General features: G+C 52.1%; 6 protein-coding genes across 6 annotated transcripts; 4 read left to right on the top strand and 2 right to left on the bottom strand.

Moving 5' to 3' along the window:
- Positions 1 to 674: 674 nt before the first annotated feature.
- On the top strand, positions 675 to 1,676 carry CC77DRAFT_1029312 (hypothetical protein; the record flags this gene model as incomplete). The annotated part of the gene is made up of 1 exon (XM_018526503.1): positions 675 to 1,676. The coding sequence occupies one exon, from the start codon at positions 675 to 677 to the stop codon at positions 1,674 to 1,676; it is 1,002 nt and encodes a 333-aa protein (XP_018388715.1).
- Positions 1,677 to 2,574: 898 nt separating this feature from the next.
- Positions 2,575 to 4,873, top strand: CC77DRAFT_707372 (Las1-domain-containing protein). Its single transcript, XM_018532841.1, has 3 exons — positions 2,575 to 3,130; positions 3,211 to 3,356; positions 3,593 to 4,873. Exons 1-3 carry the CDS (start codon positions 3,014 to 3,016, stop codon positions 4,659 to 4,661), a joined length of 1,332 nt encoding a protein of 443 aa, XP_018388714.1. The 5' UTR covers positions 2,575 to 3,013; the 3' UTR covers positions 4,662 to 4,873.
- CC77DRAFT_707359 (WD repeat-containing protein 82) lies at positions 4,786 to 6,410 on the bottom strand. Its single transcript, XM_018532840.1, has 2 exons — positions 6,153 to 6,410; positions 4,786 to 6,101 (listed from the first exon to the last, which is right to left on the bottom strand). The coding sequence occupies exons 1-2, from the start codon at positions 6,252 to 6,254 to the stop codon at positions 5,085 to 5,087; spliced, it is 1,119 nt and encodes a 372-aa protein (XP_018388713.1). The 5' UTR covers positions 6,255 to 6,410; the 3' UTR covers positions 4,786 to 5,084.
- Positions 6,411 to 7,792, top strand: CC77DRAFT_1086284 (mitochondrial carrier; the record flags this gene model as incomplete). The annotated part of the gene is made up of 4 exons (XM_018529432.1): positions 6,411 to 6,710; positions 6,770 to 6,844; positions 6,899 to 7,646; positions 7,700 to 7,792. The coding sequence occupies exons 1-4, from the start codon at positions 6,694 to 6,696 to the stop codon at positions 7,790 to 7,792; spliced, it is 933 nt and encodes a 310-aa protein (XP_018388712.1). The 5' UTR covers positions 6,411 to 6,693.
- Positions 7,793 to 10,551: 2,759 nt separating this feature from the next.
- On the top strand, positions 10,552 to 12,042 carry CC77DRAFT_1006672 (hypothetical protein; the record flags this gene model as incomplete). The annotated part of the gene is made up of 1 exon (XM_018523430.1): positions 10,552 to 12,042. One exon carries the CDS (start codon positions 10,552 to 10,554, stop codon positions 12,040 to 12,042), a length of 1,491 nt encoding a protein of 496 aa, XP_018388711.1.
- A 573-nt stretch (positions 12,043 to 12,615) lies between these two features.
- Positions 12,616 to 13,206, bottom strand: CC77DRAFT_1059006 (hypothetical protein; the record flags this gene model as incomplete). The annotated part of the gene is made up of 2 exons (XM_018528183.1): positions 12,616 to 12,766; positions 12,821 to 13,206. The coding sequence occupies 2 exons, from the start codon at positions 13,204 to 13,206 to the stop codon at positions 12,616 to 12,618; spliced, it is 537 nt and encodes a 178-aa protein (XP_018388710.1).
- Between the last annotated feature and the right edge of the window lie 1,000 nt (positions 13,207 to 14,206).

Genomic DNA, 14,206 nt, shown 5'->3' with positions numbered 1-14,206 from the left:
CACGACACTCAACCCCGGTGCGGAGCCCAGCTGAGTCGCACTGCACGTCTGTACAGGGCCTAGTCGCACTACCGCATTCTGCCATCATCGTGGCGGGCGTTGTGGTTCCCTTGTCTGCTCTCCATGAGCCGGCCGTCGTCTAGCTGCACGGATGCTCCGTTGCGCGTTGCGCCATGATACATGGTACGCCTCCCTCGTCTGCCTTCCCTGTCTTGTGATTTGGTCATTCCAAGCGTTCCTTTTCGCTTTCTGCACTATGCCTTTCGTTGATCGTTCCAGCCGTGCCACTGGCCCTAGTCGTCACAGCGCTCCCTCACCGAGCCATCCCTTGGTGGCTCCGTGTAGTCAATACACTCCCGTTCCTTGTCTGCATCTATTCCACTATTAGCTGTTCTTGAGTTTCGCTAGCCTAGCCCTGGCATGCCTTGTACCATGACTCTTGCCGCGAGGTTACGCTACCTCAATTTCCCCATCCACCCTTCCTGATGTGTCTATATCTCTTGGCAGTCCATATACCTATGCAGATGCCCCCAAGCCAGTCACGCTTCCAAGTCAGACAAGAGTGATTGCACCCGACACAACCGCCTACTAGCACACACATATACAAACCACTCGAGACATCTCCCCTTCGACTGTGTATGATCACTGCCCTCCCACCATACCACCTCGCCAACATGTCCGGCCACATGCAAACCTCACAGCTTCACCGACGTACCTCTCGCAGCTCTGGAAGCCAAGCACCATGCAGATCATCACGCGTTGAGAAGACAAAAAGCCACCACAACAGTCCAAAAGCCATGGAGAGGAGGAAGACTACGACGGAGACCAAGCTTTATGCTACTCTAGACGACCACTACAGGATGATGTTTGGCGTGTCACAGGAGGAGGAGGAAGAGCGGCCACAACAGAACAGACCAGTTAGCTGGCACCCGTCGTCGTCACATTTCCAGGCTTCACAGCAAACGAATTACTTCGAACCTATGCCCCATCAGCAATGGTCACAACATTATTCCCCATCAGACCGTGACTCTCACCACGGTTCTGATTTCTACTCCCTGTCTACACGCAACTCCATGTTCGAGCCTATGACTGGTGCTTCGACTTATGCCAACACCCAGTCAGAATGTGGATGGTCCCAACACACACCCGGCTACGTTCATTCTTCGCTCAACACTCCTTCTACCGAAGCTTTGCCCTGGTATCTGCAGCAATGGGCCCAAAAGAACCAAGCACAGGCATCTTCCAACTTCCTGCCTATTCAACATCCTGCTCAGCAAGATCAAGATATGGAAGACGACGATGGTGAGAAGCTTGTTGCATTGGGCCTGTACGACGCACCTGAGCCATCACTGAGTTGGGGCTCTCTCACTGAAGGAACAGGAAAAGGTCTCAAGCTTGAGGAGACTTGGCAACCACCGGAGGAAGAGGAGGGCGAAGAGGAGGATGATGACGCCAGCTCAGAGGCCAGTGTCGAAGAGCCATCTCCACCTTTGCCGGCAGTGCAGCAGAGCCAGCACCTTCCTGTCCACGTCAAGGCTCAAACACCTGGCAACATGGAGGGACAGAGCTTCTTCTTTGACGAGGACGAGTCGGTTACCAAGGAATGGTGGTTTCAACAGATGAAGCAGCCCACCATGCCGGTGCGGGACGCCGGGCTGGGATATGGATGGCTATGAGCCGGATCTTTGTTTCAAACGTGCGACTACGATACAGGAGCACCAGCATATTTTTTGAGGCGAATTCTTTTAGCACAGCGAGGCGTTTTGCATGGTTCCGCTTGGAACCGGAAAAGACTTTAGAGATACCCAGCCTTTAGTGGCAGTAGAGTGAGGCTTTGCATCGCTCACTATGAGGTCAGATGAACATGATGTAGTCAGATAGTAGCATCAACCAGATCAACCACATTACATCAAACTTCGATTCCTTACCCTACTGTGCCGACTTTGATTACCTTGGCTCCATGAGTCATCGAATGGTACATAGGCCTGGGCAGCATCCGAGGTCCACCATCGACGAGAAGGGAAGGTGCTTCCTGCTTCAAGCTGCCCCAGTATTCGCATTTCGCCGTGACAACGTCAATCCTCGACCTCCACAGCCCACAAGCTTCTTCAACGCTTCTAGCCTTCTCGTATAACCATGGTCCCAACGTACATTTGTCTCGGCGCAAGCCGCCATGTACCAGCCCTTAGTGTACCGAACCCACGTACTCTGCAGTGTGTAAGGCGGCCAGTACAAGACACAGCAAATCACACGTCGGCGACATGCCGCCGTCCTCCGGGCCCGTCCTTTAGGTCCTAGTGTGATGCAGATCGGTCAACGCGCAATTGTGTCACATCGCCCGGTAAAGGACCGAAGACTGTAAAATAATTCAGCAGCCTCACGAAGTGGCATGATGGTGCAAAACACGCACCCACCACGTCAAAGCGAAGCGACGCTGACACTCTGCGGTCCGACCGATCTTTAAGCCGTCACCCGGAGCGAGCCACGCAGCCCTGTGCGGCAGGTTGTGGAAGCTGCAGAATCGTCCTCCACCTCGCTCAGCACCGCTCAACATCGGCCAGACCCGCTTCAGTTGCCCTGACCGAACATCAGAGCACATTCACCCGCTAGGGCCGAAGTTTACCAGCTAACCGAATTGTTGGCTGCCACGCTCATGTTTCCATCCCGTCAAGGCTCTCACCGGAGACTAAGCAAGTAGCGCGGATTAAGATTTCAGACGAGAAAGGTTCCAGAAGATGGGGTTGCGAGATTGAGTTCTCAGCCTTGAAAAGAAAAAGGACTTCCATGGTTTTGCCGGGTGGTCCTTGCGTCATTGGCTCGATTCGAAAAGTGGTGGTCAAACTCGTAGCGCTTATCGATATGCACACCTGGAAGACTGAGCAAATTTCCTTTTAGTGATGGCCAACACGCGTTCACGTGCCTCCATCTGCAACGTATCGGCTAGCCAATCGCAGACTTTGAAGCTGTCGACTGCACAAACGCGTCCAGCTGCGCGACTACTCGAGTGCTAAATATGGAACCGCATACACGATTTGCTGTCACGGCGTGGCGCGATAGTCAGGAGCTGCTTCAGCTGCGCCAGGACCTGTACAGTCCAGAAACTAGTAGGAAAGAGAAAGCAGTTAACAAGGTAAGCTAAGATGGAATCACACGACCTACAGGGAGTACTTTTTCTGAGGTCCACAGCCACAGTGTGCTGATGAGAGGTAGGTGTTTGCTTGGCGACTACGGAAACCTGATGGATTGCCACTGCTGCTAGACTCGACAGCAGACATTGTGGATGTAGTGCTTCAAGATGCACGGGGCGGTTTGCAACACAACGCACTGCGGCTGCTGTATGCTACTGCGATATCAAGGTAGGTTTGTCGAATGTTGTGATCTAAAGAACATCCCACTCCCCAACTGTCTCTCTGTCCTGGATATGGGCGTGTTCAATGTGTCTCTAGATTCTGCATGTATTCTGTTCTTCTCTCCAATTCGTCCGATTTTCGAATCATCTCTTCTCTCTACGTTTTTGTCAAGTCCATGTCAATCCCATTATCACTTCTGTCTTATGAAGCACTGTTCACACCTTCTTTCTAACTCCCAATAGGTTCGTAACCGGCATAGCAGATACGCAAATTGACTTGACCCGCGACCGCCCCTCATGGTTCCCCCCAGGGAAATCCCTTCAACTCCCCATTACCCTCCTGGAAATCCGCCACCGCATCGTCCACCGGCACCTCCCTTCCCTCGCAGAGCTAAAGCGGGCTGCTACCGAGTCGCTCGAGTGGCTCTGGGAGTGGTACTGGATCCAACTGGACCATGCATTCAAGACCGGCAGTGCACTCGTCGCGGCAGAAGAAGATGAAGAACTCGGTGTCCAGAGCAGGGAAGCGGTGCGAGAGAAACTCCAGAGTATCCTCAAAGCATATGTCAAAGAGCGGAAAAGTGAGATCAAGAATAGGAAGAAAGACGACACCAAAGCTGCCGAAACAGCTCTGTCCACATACAATCTTCGTTTTGCCCCCAATGCTACGACGATACCTTCTTCGCACACACAACGCGCGCTACTAGAGCTACTAGTGCAAGGGAAGATGATATTACCCACGGATAAAAAGTTGGGCAGTACCATGTCTGGCGCATTTATCATCTGGACACCTTTGTTACGCGCTTTCTCCAACAGCGTCTTGAACTTTGCGGGACTGGTTGCGCATCTTACAGGTTTCATGAATGCTCTGTCAAGGGAAATGGTGCACCCGGAGATGGATCCTGTTCGGGAGGGTCTGCATGAATGGGCACTACATCTCCTCACGTCAAAGGACTGGGCAGCCTTGAGACAAACCGCGAAGAATGATGTTGTGGCACTGACTCTTAGTCACTGTTTCTCGGATCCTACATTTTGGAATTTGAAACTGGCTGACAAGTTACTGGAGGAGGGAAGTGTATCGAATGAGAAATCATGGCGGGCAGTGCTTGATGCTGCTAGGGCGGATGGGACTGGTGAGAAGATGGATGTCGATGTTCAAGTCGAGAGCATTGAGCGGGCCTTACCGGTTAGAGAAAATGAAGGCAAAGAGGATGTGGTCAAGAAGAAGGTCAAGGGGCCAACCAAGATGCTGGGCATGTGGAAACCCAAGCCTATCGGATGGTTGCCTCAGGGTTGGGAGGACGATGAATGAAGGGATCGACCTAAAAGTAATAGGGCATTCTGTCACTATGATGCAAATACTCGATTGGTACATGATTTGGGCAGACGTAGTAAGAAGAGTACCCGTCTTTGGGTAAAACGTAGATTGTTCGACCATGTTCGCTACACAATCATTGTCTGTGACCAAGTTTACTCTTTCGGTCACCCGTTCGCATTTCAGTATCTCCCCCGGTTTATTGTACATTGTAGTCGACTTGCAGACTACACATGTTTGAGTACACATGTTTGCTCTCTCGATTTTCTTAGGCGAGAAATGGGCGGAGGGGCGCATGGGTGTCTCATGTTTTGCTCCTTGGTCAGGCAACGTGCCTATCCTATCCTTGCTTCTCTTGTTGCCCAAGCTTATATCCAGCCATGCTTCATTCTTTATAACGAACTGGGACCCTTTTTTCTTTCAGATCATGAGATCGGGATCCGGCTGCCAAAGATATAGATCCTTATCCGCAGTCGCCAGCAGGTTGGTCCTCGGATTGTAACCGACAACAGCGCTCTTGCCCTGTCCTGGAAGCTTCTCCATAGGCTCAAGCATATTATTTGGCGTTGGTGGCTTGGAAATGTCCCAGACTAGGAGGCCATCTTCTCCACTGCCTCCAATCAGGAACTTGCCATCTGGCGTAAGGCACACATCGCCCTGTCCATTTGCCGGAGTATGACCATCGGGCTTGGCGCCCGTGGTATTTGTAGTGGAGGCGCTGGGTGGGAGACGCCCCGAGGAGCCAGTTTTGCGGTAGCAGAAATGTGTCAAGTCACCTGAGAAGGCGTCGAGGACGAAGTGGCCGCTTCCGTTTGTCGCAATGATCAAACTCTTGCCGTCATTGGTGAACTCAATCTTGGTCCAGTCGACCTTCTGGCCTCCCATGAAGCGCTGCTCCATGTCGAGGATGTCGAATGTTGCAAAGGGCGGCTTGTCGTAGTTGCGCATATCGTAAAGGAGGACGTTTTGTGTAGGTGGTGAGGCGATGGCAATGACGGTGGCAGAAGGATCGTAGGCAGCAAGGTAGGGTCCATGGAGGTTAAGCAGACCTACATAGTTTGGCGATTGCAGATTCCACAGGCGCACCGTGTTGTCCTTTGAGCAGCTTATGAAATCGTCCTTGGACGGACACAGGGCGATGGAGGTGACGGTGTCGCTGTGGCCCTTGAAGTAGCGGATGTACGAGTTGTCGTGTGTGGAGAGGAAGCGGATGGTGTCGTCGACCTTTGTACTGGCATAGATTATGCTCTGCGCATGGTGACTGAAGCGCGCCAGATGCACGCCGTACTTCTGGCTCTTGAGCTCCTTGGCGTGCTTGCCTTCTTTGCAATTGTAGATCTGGAGCGTGTCGTCGTCGCGTGCGACAATGGCTAGCTCGCCCGAGTCGTCAAAGTCGAGCGAGGTGACGGCGGTGCCCTGGCCGCCAGATTTGAAGCGCTGGCAAGTGTCAGTATACTGCGGACATGTGCACCTGTGTCTTGGTCTCACCCTCTGAGGCCGGAAGCTTGTTATGACGTCGCTGACTTTCTGTGTCGGCGGCCCTGCAGGCGGTGGAGGAGGGCCTCCGCCGGGCGTCGCTGACCCAGCCATGGCAGTGTTGGTCTCCTAGTCGTGTGCTGCAACAAGTGCATTCATCTCCACCTGCCCAGTGAGCGAATCAGCGCGGGTGCAAATGGACTACACGCGACGCGACGTGGGACAACTAGAGCCGGCGGAATGCGCTGAAGAGTTGCAACAAATGGAAAGAAGTGGGTCCAGGCCGTCTTACGTAGCTGCTGATCCCGATCCGAAACCGGAACGGGTCCTCGATTATTCACTTTCACCATTCCCCAGCATTGCCAATTTGACCGCAATCCGTCTACCAGGCCAGAGTGCGCCTGCTTTCACCTGTGCTCCTAATCCCTACATACCCCAGTCTTCTTCAATCCATGGTTGCGCCGTCACACACGTCATAGTCACAGTCGAATACATCTCCCGTACCCGGGCACTTTTCCGACCAGCTCGCGCCGTAGTCGCATAGAGCTTCACAATGTCTACAACTCTTGGGTAGGTGCTCATCTCCAGGTCCCCACACCATATGCTGTATACTAATGCCTCCCGAACAGCTCCTTCATCGCCGGCGGCATAGCAGCATGCGGTGCAGTCACAGTAACCCACGGCTTCGAGACCGTCAAAATCCGGTGCGCTTTCTCTCTCGAAACGCCTGCGCAACCAATTCGTTGACGATCGCCCAGTTTACAACTACAAGGCGAGCTTAAAGCGAAGACCGACGCGCCGCGGTTATACAGAGGTGTCTTCCACGGTGTGAACGTCATCTTGAAGAATGAAGGACCAAGAGGATTGCTACGGGGGCTTGGGTGTGCCTACATCTACCAGATGACCTTGAACGGCTGCCGATTAGGCTTCTACGAACCCATTCGCAAGACCCTCACCAACGTCGTCTACAGCGACGCGGCCGTACAATCCTTTGGCATCAACCTCTTTGCAGGTGCTTCATCTGGCATTCTGGGTGCAGCAGCCGGCTCTCCATTCTTCCTCGTAAAGACGCGCCTACAATCTTACTCACCCTTCCTGCCCGTCGGCACACAACATAAATACAAAAACGCCATCGACGGTATGCGACAAATATACAGCGCCGAGGGCATCAAGGGCCTGTACAGAGGTGTAGGGCCAGCCATGGTCCGCACAGGTTTCGGCAGCTCTGTACAACTTCCCACATACTTCTTCGCCAAGAGGAGGCTGGTAAAACATCTGGGTATGGAAGAGGGAATGCCGCTGCATATTGCTAGCAGTACCGCGAGCGGCTTCGTCGTATGCTGTGTCATGCATCCTCCAGACACAATCATGTCGCGAATGTACAACCAGACCGGCAACCTATACACATCGGCATTCGACTGCTTGAGCCGAACAGTCAAGACAGAGGGTATTTTCGCTCTGTACAAGGGCTACTTTGCCCATCTGGCGCGTATTCTGCCACATACGGTATGATGGCACAACTAGACAAGACAAGCGAACTATTGCTAACCATCGAGTAGATCCTGACTCTTACACTCGCTGAACAAACCATCAAGCTCATGCGTTTGGTAGAAGACCGGATACTGCCCGCAGAGACCAAAGCGAACATGTGAGTAGAGACTGCTTGGCGGCTGTAGGCTAGACGCACACATTGCCTATACATGCCCGGCGTCAGATACGGCGTATGAGACTTTACGAGACAACATGGTTCAATGCGACTCGTAGGACTAACCGCGAGATGATGGCGGAACACTTTGTACAAAAGTCGAGACTGTTGAGAAGAAGAGTTGGATAGATACTGACACCAATACCAGCTAGCAGGTGACCACTGTATATTTTGAATATGAGAATATCCCTCGCATCACCAACTCTTCCGATTTGCATTCTTCCGCGACAGTTGGTCATCTTGGGAGAGAAGCAGTTGAAGGAGCAGATATGGCTGATGCTGACTTGATAGCCAATCGACAAGTAAAAGCCATTGGCCAATTGTTCGTGACACGAATCGGTCGGCTGACTTGTAGTCAGATGAAATCTTGGTATGCAAATCGGTCCATCCTCGTAGGAATGAGTAGCGTGTTGGAGTTCTTTTCCGTTATCCTCTTTACGAACACAACATATCTTCTTCGCCCGAATTACCTTTTTTGGGCTGTATTCTTCACCGTTCAGGAGATACCTGGATAGCTGCCAAGAGCGGGACGGGAATGCCCTCTCGGGCCATGAGCGTGATCGTATACTAAGATCTTGACCCACTCGCCAACTGTATTGGAAAACTTCTCCGACGAATCATAATCTAAAGGAATGTGATGTCAAAGAGCTTGTCATCGGTGCCTGACACAAACCAAGTTTGCAGTCGTGACATGACTGTGTACGTGGCGCTCATTTGATTCATCGTATTGCTTTTTGTCGGTAAAGAATGAGTTTTTTTCCAACGCACACTGAGCCTCATCCTCATGCATGGCGCTACGAATGCAGTTGGGTCGTCATGCGTTGCGTCAATTTTCGGACGAGGAGCCGAGTTGAGTGCCCCTGTTTACGCACACAAAGCCGGCGCCTGCCTTTCTCGTAAACGACAAGGCGAGTGTGGAAGCCGCCGATGCGCGAGTTGGAGAGTAGATTTTGATTCTGACGAGGTTAGGGCTCGTGACTACTTGCAGTTTGACGATGATGCTGAGCGAATGAGGTGAGGATGCGTGGTTGCGCAACAGTGCGGAGTGCAGGAGATGCTGCAGCAAATGCAGCGTAAGCTGGAGTGCATGGTTGGAGTGCGGGATTGGAGAGCAGGAAACGTAAGTTTGTTACACAAACAGACGAGCAGAGTGTGAGCACGACAGCAAGTATTGCGCTGTCGTCCGCAGTGCGCCGTGGTCCGCAAAGGCGAAATGTCTTCTCCGCGGATCAAGGTACGTGTCTTGGAGGCGATTTAGATGTTTGCAGAACGGCGATCGACTTTGAGGGAAGCGACACACAGCCCGTCTGTTGCAGACGTTGTTACCGCCGAGGATCGGGTTTTACGGGGTGCTGTTTGAAAATGTCGCTCAGAGATCCAGACATATTCGTGATGGAGAGAATGAAGCAATGTGCCCCGCTATTGGGCGATCTTACGCCTATGTCGTGCAGCTTGAGGTCGAGGGGAGCCGACTGGTAGCACAACCTCAGGGTTCTTGGATCGTCGGTGCTCTAGACCCTGTCAGGCTATGATTTGGAGATCAGAACTGTCATCATTTGGTGGTTGCGTTTGCTGTACCCGCGGGGCGCTGTCATCTGCTTGCGTTTGACAGGGTCAGCCTGACTCTTCGTGCTGAGAATGATGACATGTTTGCAAGCTCTTCATCCTCGATGGCAAAAGCATGGTGTTGCTGTCGTTGGCTGCAGTGAAGGATTTGTGGCCTGGGCTGATCTGCGTCTCTTGAGGAAGAGCGACAGGGTTCTGGAGACGGGAACCCCTGAAGCTTGAAGCCTCACTTCGAATCAAGTTTGGCCATGATGAAAGCATCTCTGGAGACCTTCTCCGATCAGCGCCCATCTCCTCCTCGTCTGCTCGTGTGCGCCTCTTCTCTCAAACACGAAAAAATGTCCGCTTTCGCCTCCGAGTTCAATGCTGCAGCCTCACGAACACAACCTTGACCGATGTCGAGGCAGAATCTTATGTGGTCAATCCATAGAGTGCGTGTCTGGACCCAGTGGCTTGCGAATGCCTTCTCACGTTGTCCAGTAAGATATCGAAGTGGTGATTCCACTAGCGGTAGTGTGGCAGATGGCTACTGGGGTTCTCCGCATCTTGCCCATAGCGCTGGGTCATCCGCTCTTTCCTGCAGTCTCTCTAGCGATATTATTAGCCCCTCTCTGCACCAGACAGAATACCATTTCCATTGTCGCCGACTGCTTACTTTCCCTGACATCGACAGCGCCTCGCTGGCGAGTCATTTCTTCGTTCGATATTACAGTCAACATCGCAACGTGTGTCACGCGTATGCCATATCCGATATCGTCTTGGGCTCTCAGCGGTGTCTCGTGACAGGTCCCGACCTCGATATTGGACGCTTTGCACCCAAGCTAAGATCCGCCCTTCCCTAGCACAGTGTCGCTGGATCCACATCCATATGTGAATGTTGCGCTGCATCCGCACGGCAAATCACCTCCTCGACAGTTTGGACTAGCATCACCAAACCTCGCCACTGCTAGATCAATACTGGTGTGCGAGAATGCCGGTTCGCATCATCAGCTCCATCTTCCGAAGACAGTGCATGAGGTTGGGCAACGGAGGATGATGCCTGGCGCTGCTGAGTATCCCACGCCACACACTCGACGATTCGAGAATTTACTTCCTATTGAAGGATCAACTTTGCACTTCAATATCCTTTCACGGTCCACTATGAACCTCACCTTTCTGCCTCGCCAACCACTACGTGGATCCAAGAAGCGCACCCGAGCGGTGGCTGATATCGACGGCGAACATTCGTGTGTACAGAAGAAGAAACGACGACTTCGATTATTCCTTATCACTTCTCGGTTATCGCCACAATTCTCTTTTCCAGCAACCAACATTGTGGATCGCGGCAGCTCCAAGATTGCAGTATGGGCCAAGCAGAAGGCACTTGGGCGGAACCTGCTCAGGAAGGCCGCCATCCTGAATGGGGTACGCAGACGATTGATTCTGACCAAAGAAGCACAGAGCGGATGTGGTCGTGTACCAGTCGAGCAAGAGAGAGAACAAGCACAACTTGAATTAGCGAGGCTGGAGTTCAACCATGGCAGTGTTGACACTTACACCAGACCAGTATTGTCGCGAGATCCGTCAGTACCACCCAGTGCTGCTGTGAGGACTGGGGGCCACTTTGTAGTCTCTGGATCGCCTACAAACTCTCCGCCCTCATCAAGAAGTCCTTCGCCTACCTCGTCTTCACCAACAACAAGGGACTCCCCTGATGAGGCTGCCGTCTTCCGCTCGCCAAATGAAGCATGGTCTCACTCCGCGAGAGATACGACATCACGCCGAGACTACCTACCTATGCCGCCATCGCCACTTGGAATCTCGAATTATGATGCTTTTGATGGCGATGGAGATTCGTTCGACCCGTATGCTCATCTCGACGACGAAGACGAGCCAATACCAAACCCTTACGACGACGATAATGATGATGACGTGCCTTTCTCGCCATCTGTCGTCACCGCCGGCTCGTCTACCACTTCACACACCGGCACTACGAATGCAACCATGTTTTCCGATCTTATCGGGTTGGATCACTCAGAATCAGTATTCGGAGATTACGACCAGGTAGACGACGGCGCGGATGCCATATGGCCGAGGGTATCTACACCGGGTAGCCCAAGTCCTACACTTATGTCAACATCGCCAGACGTCTCTGCCTTGTTTGCAACATGCTTGGTTGCACCCAAAAGAACGGATTCGTTTGCCATGTCGCCTGATCACCGTCCACGCAAGCTGACTAAATCTGTGTCCCCAGAGATGCTTGCGGTGACCACTACAGCGGCCACTTCTCCGAATTTCACGTCTGCATCACCAACCATGCCGGCTTCTCCTAATTTCATACCAACAACAGTACCAATGTCACCAAATTTCTCTCTTGCATCGACGTCACCAAACTTCGCCTCGTCGACCGCGACGGCATCGATATCCCCGAATTTCTCATCATTAGCTGCTCCAGCCTCACCAAATTTCCCACCGATACCGAAGTCGCCGAATCTTAGTGCACTCGACGCATCCATGACAGCACAAAACCCATCAGCATGGAACCACCCGGACACACATTCGACAGAAGCAGGCGGATCTGTCCATACCAACGATGTGGAACAAGAGCGCAGACGGCAGAGGAACTTGATGTTCATGCGTTTCGGATCATGAGTGGTGCTATGGCCATTTTGTGTATCTACTAGATGTGTCGTATATCATGACAACAGAAAGTCTCACAAAACCCACATGCAATCGGTTTTGAGAAAAGGAAGCTCATCCTCAATGGATATCTGGAACGAAAATGACCCATGTGGTCTTACTGCCATCAGTATGTACTTGTACGATTAACAATCAAAAGCGCGGAGTATCAGGAACGCAAAAAGGACAGGCAAAAAAAGGAAGGAGCGGTTCTCTGTACCACCACACTGGGAACGATCGGCATTCGGTACGGTTTTATAAACGAGCATTTTGGCGTATGGGTGTATTCTCGTAGCAATATTTTGCATTTATCGCGTCGAAATGTACACGTCCAATCTCGCTTTGTAAAACAATTCAGGAAGAAGCATGTACCATGTGGCATATAGTTAAAACACGTCTTTCAATGAAAGATCAACATTGTAGTTCAATACTGCTGCAGAAGCTCTGAACGTGATCGATGCACCTTTATAGTGCTACCTCAACTTAAACCGGAGCTTGGTTAGAGTCATCATAGCAAAATCCGTTCCTCTTCTCGAAGAGTACAATCTACGCTTTCTGCAGCTTCGATGCTCGGTCAAGAGCTATATCACACATGGCCTGAATGGCCTCTTGACGCTCAGCTCTGATATCGCCACGGTCGATACGAGAGCGAATATTCTCCATGATTTCAGGTCGCGGACGGCCATTGACGAAGACACTACATAACCGTCAGTAAATTATCAACCGTGAGCTCAAGGGAGATTTCACATACACATATCTCAAACCCGGAAACTTCTCTTCGTATTCCTTGTTCAGACTTGCCAATTTCTCTTTCTCTTCCTCTGCACCTGCCTGCAATTGCGCCTGTTCTTTCCGGCTCTGCTCGCTGTCTACTTTCTTCTCGCCCAACCTCGGATGCGAGCAGAGTATCTCAGAAAGCTTCTTCACATCGCTTTCATCAGTTGACTTGGCCAGCGCAGCGAGTTGCGCATTGACAGCGGTAATCAAGATGTCATAACTGGGGAAAGTGGCAGACCTCAGTACGGGGAAAGTGATCTCGCGGAGGGGAGGCGATGGCTCAAAGAGTAGGTCTAGAACGCTTGTGAGTTCGGATTCGGAGGCATGGGGGAGTGTGCTAGCAGCTGGGAGTGATGTCATTGTCGAGGTTGAGGCAAAGTGACGAGTCGGATTTAGCGTGTATTCGGGAGAGCCGTTAATTGCTTTTCGCGATGCGTTTAGTTTGGGACCGGAATCTTCGGGCTAGCTGGGTACTGAAACTATTCGAAAAGTTGACGTTGGTCGAATGTTGATGGAGAAGCGGAAGACTTGTAGAACATTTGCTTGCTATTCAAACTCTTTCTTGCTGCGGCCGCTACCGACCGATCAGCGATGCAGTGCAGGCTCGGTGGCCATGACCAACAACCTGCATGGTGTTGCTGCAAGCTGCAAGGGGATAGCGGGGCAGTCGGACAGTAGCAGTCGAGCTGTCCGACGGACCATTTCTAGCTTTTTTCTTAGTCCCGACGCGTACCATGTTTTGAAGTAAACAACGGACGAAGCTTGTTTATACTGTATGCATGAGTCTTGTGTCTTTTAACAAGTTCCGGCAAGTTCCCACCGGCCTCAACAAGTGATGGTGGTGCGAGGTAAGCGTGTGTATACTGGGATGGCTTGTTGCAAGAATCTGGAGTGACTAAAATAGCTGCGAGATGCCATCGCGTTCGTATTTAGCCAGGGGGATGCCGACAGAAGAGTGCGATCTGCTGCTGGGTTCAGCAAAGTTGCACCTGAACAGCTGTTTGCTTCTTTCCCACCCCGCCTTGTTGTCGGCGGGTTACCGGCGGCAGAAGCAACGGATGGCTGTCATAGCGGGTGCGTCCATGGGATTGATCTCATCGCACTGGCTGTGACCTGGGACGCCTCAGGACTATCGGCGGCCTGGTGCATTGTGCCTGCGTTAATGCGGTTCCTGCCTAGACATCAATGCGTGGACTGCCGCATGGCTCTGGTGACAGCACCCGTGGAGCCCAAGTACGCGCCTGTACGACGACGTGTTGCTGAAGAAAAAGAAAAACGCAAACGCATTCTTGTGGGATGTCATATGATGAGTGCGGGAGCCGTTTATGTCGGTGAATCAGGCGCTCTGTGCTGGTGCGGA

Source organism: Alternaria alternata (genome assembly GCF_001642055.1).
Source record: "Alternaria alternata strain SRC1lrK2f unplaced genomic scaffold CC77scaffold_5, whole genome shotgun sequence".
NCBI lineage: Eukaryota > Fungi > Ascomycota > Dothideomycetes > Pleosporales > Pleosporaceae > Alternaria > Alternaria alternata.
Note: the sequence above shows the minus strand (reverse complement) of the source record. Positions and strands in the feature narration are given on the sequence as shown.